Raw genomic sequence first — 9,337 nt, 5'->3', positions numbered from 1 at the left:
GCAATGCGGGGGGAAGAAGAGTACAAGAAAAGGGGGGAATAGTTAGAGGGATTACTCATTTCCAGTAGTAATATGTGTACCCCTAGTCTGCTTTTTCATCCTAGCGAAAAGTAGAAGAATTAGTTGTGACAACTCCCCCTGGGAGACATATCTAGTGCCCATCTGGCCTTTAGGTAAATTCACAAGACCCTAATGCTCCAGGAATTCTTTCCCACGGCCGTCTGGCCTTCCTTTACAACCACTTGCACCTCTGAAACGTGGCGCCTGAAGGCGCAGCCCTGACACCTGTTTGGTACGTTATCTGCGCTGGATACAGCGCTCCGACAGGCATACAAGTATGTGCATACTTAACCCTCCCAACGTCCACCGAGCAGACAAGCACAGTCACGCAGGTAACCTACAGATGTGTGACCCGAAGCACAACGGTGAAGAGCTGCTGAAAGCCACAAAGGCAGTTAGGACTAGAGTAGAACTCCGATATTCTTGGCTCCCAACAGCAAAGCCAACTACTTTCAAGACTCAAAAAGAAGATACCCAACTACAGGTTTGTCCTGTGCTCTGCTGTACCGGTTCCAGGATTAGTGCCAGCGCTGCTTCTCTGAAGGCGAAGCAGTGGTACTTACTTCATCCACTCCTCCTTCAGGCAAACAAGGCACTGATCCACAACGTCCACGGAAAGGTTCTGGTTGGTCAGGGCAGCTTCGATCTTGTTCAAGATTGTAGGGCCAACTACAGGATCAGAGAGAGGGGGAGAAGGGTGAGAAAGAGGATGCAGAAGTTACAGCTTACCCGCTTACACCTCTGCTAGTAACTGCTAGCAAGGACTAGGCCATGTATTCTATGGCCTGGGCCTGGATACGTGCTGGCATTACAGACAATACCCGTTTTCCACTTCTTATTCTGCTCAAAAGCACCCGTTTTTCACCAGTGCTTGGGTCTGGTGCATTAACGCAGCCTCCTCTATACACAGAGAGCCACGCTATTAATAACAGCACAGCCAGTTTCCACACAGGGTTTGGCTTGATCAGTTCACAGATAATAATCTTCCTCGAGTCACGAAGAAACCTACCTATTCTACAAGGTGGCAAAATATACCCACCCCACGGCCTGCCTTGATTTCATTTCCATGGAAGAGGAGCTAAAGATCATCCCACCAGAAAAATATCTGATCCAAGAAGCGCCACAGAATTCTGTGAGGGATCCTGGGACGTGCACACACGTTCTCTGTTTTCTTCAGAGCTACCTTTAAACTTAAGTCGTTTGGATGTTGGCCTTTCTAATCCCATCTCAAAAGCCCGTTAAAAACGCAAAGTTCTGACAACTCTGCACGCTTGGTACAACATACATACATACACAGAGAAAGCAAAAACCCAATTTCAAATCTCTACTTCCTCTTGATTTAATATTCCTCTTGTTAAGGGCAGTTCCAGGCTCCAGTATAAAAACAAACACAACTGACCCAAGGCATTCCTTTCCCAGACCACTTTTTGGAATTCCCTAGGAGGCTTTTTGCCACAAGCAGTCCATGGTCTAAGAAGTTTGATGATGTGATGGAGAAAAGACCTTTCAGTGACTATTTCTTTCCAGAAGATTCTGGACATGCCACTGGTTGGATGCCAAGCAGACTGCTGTAATTACACATGGCACCTAGAACAGCTGCTGGAGCACAGGAAGAACACTGGGGAGGGAGGAAGTCTCTGCTCTGCACTGCGCCTGCATCTTTGGAGGACAGCACAGGAAGGATTAGCCATCTTTTGAGACAGTGAGTGAGGCCAATTCATCTAAATTGAGACTTCCCAGAACACGAGACTGAAGGACCTGGCTCAAATCACATCTAGATGCAAGTGTTCACATCCTTGAACAGAGAAGGCAAAAAGAAAAAAGGTCAGGGCATTTCTGTGTCAGTCATACCCGTCTATCGAGTGGAATGTGGGCCAGGAGTAATGTCATGGTCCTCACAAGCTAAACTCGCCCAAAATGAACACACAAGTATTTCGGGATAGAAACTGTTCATGGACCTGGCTCAAATCACATCTAGATGCAAGTGTTCACATCCTTGAACAGAGAAGGCAAAAAGAAAAAAGGTCAGGGCATTTCTGTGTCAGTCATACCCGTCTATCGAGTGGAATGTGGGCCAGGAGTAATGTCATGGTCCTCACAAGCTAAACTCGCCCAAAATGAACACACAAGTATTTCGGGATAGAAACTGTTCATTGTGGGTTATTACAATTGCTACTGTACCCACATTACACAATTTGTTTCTCATTTCTGAAAATTAGTAAGCAAAACACTGATCTGGTAAAGCAAACCCTTTATGATCAGACCATGGTAAGCCTCACCTCAAACAGCAGGTGTATACTGACCCGGCTTCCACTCAAGACCACCTTAAGGGCATGAAGAGCATAAAAAACTGCTAAAGATCAAGATGCTCTTTTAACCTCAGCGATACAGGTTCTTTCTGCTATCAAATCACCCACCTCGATCTGCCGCAACAGGGCTACCGCTGGTGACAACAAACTCGTACTTGTTGAGGGACTGCTCATCATCACACAGAGTTGGGTAGAGAGTGGAGCGGGTAGCAGTGCGAACTTCCACGAGGACCGCAAACTCTGGAGGGACAAGAGCCCAAAAGAACATGAACCGTACAAGCCCAGATTCTAAAATACAGCTACACACCCTGCTCTGTAGGAACCAGGATTGTCAGCCATGGTATGGTCAGTGCTTAAAGCAGGCGTCACACCTTTCCGGTACTGATCAGGTGAGGATATGGGGAAAACCCACAAAATTAAGTGGTACAGATTTAATTAGTGCAGCATTGTTAGACTGTCTGCCAATACTTAATAAAAAAATCATCGTGTCCTTTAGCAGAAGATGATGGGGAAAGGAGAGAGTTCTGCAACAGGTTCTTACCCGATGCTAGTATGTGGGATGGGATCTCAACGTGTGGGCTGAGCCCTAGGAAGTTACACCGATACGCCTCTTCATACTGGTCACTGTAGGAGATGATCCGCACACAACCAACGGGCAGCATAGTCTGGAGAAGGAAGGAAACACATCAAGAGAAACACCAGAACTGAACAAGTCCTGTACAGTTCTCTCTCTGGCTCCCAGGGCTCAGGCAGATGCTCCTGATCTGGGGGATCAGAAGTTCAGCTTGAAAGGCCGTGCAGCTGCGGAGGACAACAGAGAGATCCAAAGGTTGGTTTGGTTTTTGGTTGGCAGGTGTTTTTAGGTTGTTTGGGGTTTTTTTTTTGTTGTTATATTTTTCAAACCCATGTAATTTAGACACATTCTCCACCAGATTACATGTCAGAGACAGGTCACTATGAAAGCTGGAATCGTAGGGAAATACATGTAAATATACAGAGCCAGGAAACAAAGGAAACGGTTTCTACCTGTAGCACATCGAAAGCAGACTGGACAAGATCCATATCTCGAGCTTTCCAGATGACCTGGTTCCCCATCAGAACATGCCAAGCCAGCATGCGGAATGCTGATGCCCCAAGAACCTGAAAAAAAAACCCCAAACCATTCTGCATTGGTTATGGAAATCAGTGAAACGTACCGCTTGCCCTGCCAAAAACACGAGTGCTCCACCAGAAAACGGCTAGAACCGAGCAGCAGAAGGGAACATGAAGATTTAGCAGGTCCTGGGCACAGAGTAAGAGCCCTAAACCCCAGCACCAATAACAAGTATTTCTTTGCTAGGTGCGAAAGGCATCAGACTGTCAGGCAAACTACATCCAGCCCCATCCGCGGTTCCAAGAACAAACAGTGCCGCGAAGTACCGCTTTGCCAACGTGCCTAACCTCCGATCCAGCCCAACGTCAAGCACGTTAAGAGAACAACAGCTTCACTTCTCAGCTGCTCCAGATTCTTCAGTGCTCTGGCCAGAGTGCAGCGATCAGCCCACTTGCTGGCCAAATTACCAGTTTTGGCAAGATGGACACAGGCCCATTTGGAAGGGGACTGAACAACTTCCACGAGATTGGAACAACTTTCAGGCATTTCTCTCAGCTAGGTTATGGTCACAACACCGATTCAGGCACAAGTCTATTTTCAGATGAAACAATATTCTTAGACAAGCCCACAAAGGCACACATGTGCAATGCAGTGTAGTTTAATAGCTTCAAGCATTCCGAATTAGGAGAAAGTAGAACAAAAGGAGGCTAAAGAGTTAAAAGCAGATAAAAATCAAAAATATGGGAGGCTATTTGTCCAGGAAAACAAGCTGGTGTGACAGAGATTGTGGGTCAAATGCACTGAACCTCCCCTCTCAGCCAGGTCACTGGAAGCTCTGCTGAAAAGCCAGATTTGTACAGAACCAGCTGTTCCATTTGGAAAATATTTTCCCCACTCTGAAATATTTTTGTTTTAAGCAAGTAATACTTGGTTTTGAAGCCGCTGCACAACCTCTCTATTCAATTACCATCGCTGCTCTTCGGGAGAAAAACGAGGAATTTGAGAGAAATCATATGATCCCATCCCACATGAGCGATGATCACTAGAGGCCCACATGATCTCAGCGGAAGGGAGAGTCCTCAGGGATGCCGTTAACACTGTGTTACTAGCTGTGTAGGCACGGTGTTGAACACAAAACTGGGAAAGAAGCGCAGACTGCAGGAAATAAATCTATCTTTTCAAAACACAGCAGCAGGAGGAAAGAGGTTATTAGCTTGTGAGTTCAGGTCAGAGTAACTGTGCTCCTCTCTTACCTGTCTCATGTGCCTGAGAGAGCGAAAGACAGACAACCTTCTGTGAGCTATGTTCCAGCTGTTGCAGTCGGGCATCAGAGAGGTTTCAGGGGAACACTTAGATAGCTCCTGGCCTTCTACAACATCTGGCTGGGAAGAAGGCTTCTCTTCTTCCTCGGAACCATCCCAGCCTTCCGACTCTTCTTTCAGGTCTAGCAAAAAAAAGGCAGAGTGGTCATAAAAACTCCTGCTCTCTAGGAATGGTAACTGCCTCCCCAGTGCCTATACACAGTGCAGCCAGCTGGTTTTGGCTCTGTGTGGGGAGTCCAGAACTCACTAACTGAGAGTACCAGTGTCACAGACACACCTGAAGTGTGATGACGTTTCACAGTTCAGACATAAACACTGAAGGGTCAAGAAGGAATTTTCACCTACAGAACACAGTCACCTCTTTTGACCAGCTGCACGTCCTCTGTTCTTGCTTTAAAGGTCATGGCCAAAGCTTTGAAGCAGGTTTTACAGATTCTAGTCTAAATGGATTAATAAAATAATTCAATGGAAGAACAAAATTATGATCTTTTAATTTTAGAAATTTTGTAGAAAAAGCAGCAAGAATTCCATATGTTGTGCCTGCCAATTCTTCCGGCCATAGAGATTAATTGGGAGGGCCAACCCAGCCAGACAGAACAATAATGATAATGATGCAACACTTAAATGAGTAACAAACACCACATGCGCGTGCAGAGAGCCTGCGAGGCCGAGGCCTTGACTTGCCATGCCTGTCAGAGAGGCTCTCCCTCTTCTACACACGGGAGAGCACATCAGCTGCTGCAGAGACCTCCGCTAAGGTGAAGATGATGAGAGATGGCTGCGCTTACGATGCTGATGAAAGTACTTGGTGTGTTACCCTCCAAAGCATTCTCAGGTCTTCCAGCTCTGGAAACTTCTATCTCACCTGCCAGTTTTTCCATCTGAACGAGGGTGTCTTCTGTCGGTGCTCCCTCCAGAAGCTTCTCTGTAAGTCGGCTGCCACAAGCTTTCAAAAGCCTGGAGACATTGGAAAAACCAGAAGCAGCGTTCACTAAGCCTGCTTGCTAGATGCAAAAATCCTGTGAGAAACGGTGCGAAGAGCTCAACAGAAAAATCCAACCACTACCTCATTTGTGTTTCCTTTCAACACCTCTCCACGCTTTACTCAGTGTGGTAACTATCAACATATCTTACAACCGCTGCCACTCCAAGGCACCAAAACGCTTGCCATTTTGCAATTACTTTGTGCAACATATTTGTCCCCCATCCAAGTCACATGCCAGTATTGCAACGCTCCCTGCGGCGTCTTTCCAGGGAAGCTGGATAAGCAAAGTCAGGAACTGGAGCAGCTGGACTCCCACAGACATACTACTGTGCCAAAGAGCTGCACCTCCCACGCTGCCCATCACAATACACGGGCACTTCCAGGTGAACCACCGCTGTACTTCCAAGTGTGAATCCCAGGCACAACACACTAGGGGTAGGAGCATCTTTTCTTGCTGTTTTCCATATTTCCCTTTATACTTTCCATCTAGACAGACACGGTTTCCATCAGCAGCCACATTAGAACATTCACTTCAAGGCAGCAAGAATACTGTGTGTGCTAAAGGCGTCAGCAGGCTGCTGTGCTTAGCTCTGTTCAATTCAGAGACGAATTCACAAAGGCCAGCTTGCTACCTCAAGAAAAAACTACCCCAACACTCAAATCACATTCCCACCCTTTCAGAATATGACAATATTCTCTTCCTGAAGGAGTTTCAGACTCTAGAAACGTGAGTGGCATTACCAAGCAAAGGAAGTATGTAAACACGCCCAGAGGTTTTCATCGTTGGTCAGTGACGTCAAGGAGCGGGCTGCATTGCCGTTCCGCTGGTGCAGGAAGGGAGTGAAGGCCGTGTTCATCCGCTGGGCACGCTGAGGGCACCCATACTGCTCTGCTTCAAACACCTACACCACAGAAGAAGGGCAGTGTAAGAGAAGGAGAAAAAGATTACACAGAGCTGAGCAAAAAACAAAAATATGATGTGAACATGGTGCATCACACATAGTCATCCAAAATAAGCTGTAAATTATGGGAAAAGAGGGAAGGGACATCTTTGACTAACGTCAAGTAACACACTCAAAAAGCACTGTCCTTCATAATTCTAGCTACTTACATCTCTACCAGAGCTATGGTTTAGCAGCTGGGTCTGCAAAAAGTGTTGTGACTGGCTTAAAATGAGAGAGGCACCCTGTTCCTTCCCTCCTACACCCCCAGATACACACCATCCTCTTGTCCCTTGTGCCAACCTCAAACGACCACCCTGGCTGCAATGAGCTGAATGAGCTTCATGTAAATGAATGACCATAATGTTTTACTAACGCTGAGTCCAACGGACTCTCTGCACTGACCTACCTTAAGTGCTTTGCCCTGAAGCTCATCAATGATGCCTCTAATTTTTCCCAACAAGAAAGGCCAGGAGTTGATGAGGTAAATCCGGTCCATCATGATAGTGATGATGCTGTACCAGCGCTGGAAACCTCGAGCCAGGCTGTCTTTGATAAAGAAGGTGTGGCTGAACACAAAACCATGCTGTTCATCTCCAAAAAAAATAGGGCCTTCACGTCCTGGGCAGACCTGAAGGGGAGGGACACATACACCAAAGTTCTTAAGCACATCACACAGCTGAAACAGCAGTAAACTGAACAAAGCTTCCTGATCTTTAACACATGCTTGGTGAATAAAACAAACCCTTTTTTAGGCTACTATCCAAACTTGTGGTCAAACAGATCCCCAGTGGTATCCTACAAACACTACAAAACCTCCAATTTAACTGTATTTTAAGAATTCAGCTCTATTCAACCATGATACAGTTGAGAATCCACAAGGGATTTTGCTGATCCTGACATACAAATGCTCATTAATCTGTGAGGTTCTCCTTCCGCTTCTGTAAGACACTGAATATTAATGGTCTACAAAGATCGAATATTTCTTGGCACTAAACAACAGATTCCAACCTTCTTACAAAACCAGTTTATCTTACAAAGAAAATCAATAAACACATCGGAATGAAAACAAGAAAGGGAAATTTTTGGTCTCACAAGGTGAGAGGAAGGAACCTTCAAGCTTATCAAAGATCAACCTTAAAAATTCCCATCAATCCCAGAACTAAGAGACTTGTGCGTCTGTCTTTCCACCTCCACTCCCTCGTTTCAGCCTGCACGGAGCAGCCAGGATCAGCAAAGCACTACCTTGGATAGGAAAGGATGCCACAAGGCCATAAGCAGGTTTTCTCCCCGTACTCCACGGCAGTTACCTCACAGCTCAGACTGCGAACGCAGGCCTGGCGCACGATGCTGAAGAGCTGGGGGTGGTTGGGGTGTTGGTGACTGACGTATTTGATCGAAGTTTCTTTGTCGTGGCTGACATATCCAGGATGTCCTCCTGCAAGAGAGCGGCAACCCTGAAGACAGAAAAGCAGATCCATCCATAAATGAGCATGCAGTTATCTAAGGTTTCCAAAGGCCTCTGCACACTCCCTTCAAAACAAATACTTAGAAGACAGGAAATCTGGATCAGGGTCAGGATTTGAACACAGGTCTTCAAATGGAACTCTGTGTGATGAATTTGCTCTGCTCTTATGATCATTTTCCACTAATTAATTTGACTGTGAACTTGGTGCTAGTTCTACAAGCGGTAAAATTCAGTTAACAGCAGCTGTGAAACCAACTGGCCTAACAAAACTGGGCAAAACCTAAAGGACAGTAAGTAACAGATACCTCAGAACAAATACTAATAGCAGACAAGCGTCAGAATGACTAAGAACATACATATTCTCTATTGTTTCAATTGCTTTTGCAATTTTTTTTCCCTGTTTCCTAATCAATACCGTTTTTAAAATTACTACTCATAACTGACCAGACCTAACCTAGTAAAGTCAATGCTCTCCAAGCACAAGGGAAGCATTTCTCACGCCACAAAAGAATCACAGATCACAGGACTTAAAAGAGCCATGTTGTCAAGGTCTCTATGCTCAACAGCAGTTCCTTCATCCTCCTGTCATGGATAATTACGATTTATGAGGAGCTGGAGATCTTCTGGTCCTGGTGGTCACATACAAAACGAATGCAGCTCCCATTTTTATTTTCCTTTCCTAAACAACACAATCTGCATTACAGAATCCAAGAGCCACCGACATCCGCACACTGACAGTCACACTTGCCTCACACATGTCTGACTTCTTCGGCCCTGGGCTGCTGGAGTCAGCGCTGGCACCTTCTGCTGGGCTGTGTGAGCGGATCCGACTGCTCATCTGAATGCCACCTTCTTCCTCTTCTGCCTGCTCATTCTGCCCAGAGATGTCCCCGCTGCTCGCGCCTTGGGGAAGCGGTGAATGTAGAACCTCAGTACAAAAGAGGGTGCGAGGACCGTGAAGCTCACAGAAGTGGCAGAGGGCAACGATGGCATTCATAGTGAGAGCTCAGCTCATGCGTCAGGCCTCCTGCAAGCACGGGAGAAAGCACACGGCATCAGCACGAGGGAGGTTAAAGCATCTCTTAGGCCTGACTGGCTCTGTGTCCCTCCAGGAGCGGCTGGCCTTAGGCTCAGCCCAAGGGACGGGTACAACTCCACC

General features: G+C 46.4%; 1 protein-coding gene across 1 annotated transcript in view; it reads right to left on the bottom strand.

The window, feature by feature from the left end:
• Positions 1-9,202, bottom strand: part of FLCN (folliculin) — a 10,316-nt gene extending 1,114 nt beyond the window's left edge. Inside the window, exons 1-10 of the mRNA XM_010160773.1 lie at positions 8,927-9,202; positions 8,021-8,167; positions 7,120-7,341; positions 6,511-6,671; positions 5,650-5,741; positions 4,716-4,906; positions 3,396-3,509; positions 2,911-3,034; positions 2,478-2,609; positions 624-729 (exon numbers count right to left, since the gene is read on the bottom strand). Coding sequence (XP_010159075.1) covers positions 624-729; positions 2,478-2,609; positions 2,911-3,034; positions 3,396-3,509; positions 4,716-4,906; positions 5,650-5,741; positions 6,511-6,671; positions 7,120-7,341; positions 8,021-8,167; positions 8,927-9,175 — 1,538 coding nt within the window. The 5' untranslated portion in view covers positions 9,176-9,202. The remainder of the gene's footprint in view (positions 1-623; positions 730-2,477; positions 2,610-2,910; positions 3,035-3,395; positions 3,510-4,715; positions 4,907-5,649; positions 5,742-6,510; positions 6,672-7,119; positions 7,342-8,020; positions 8,168-8,926) is intronic.
• Positions 9,203-9,337: the final 135 nt, after the last annotated feature.

The sequence above is a fragment of the Eurypyga helias genome, unplaced genomic scaffold (genome assembly GCF_000690775.1).
Source record: "Eurypyga helias isolate BGI_N326 unplaced genomic scaffold, ASM69077v1 scaffold23381, whole genome shotgun sequence".
Classification (NCBI taxonomy): domain Eukaryota; kingdom Metazoa; phylum Chordata; class Aves; order Eurypygiformes; family Eurypygidae; genus Eurypyga; species Eurypyga helias.
This window is presented reverse-complemented; position numbering and strand designations above follow the sequence as displayed.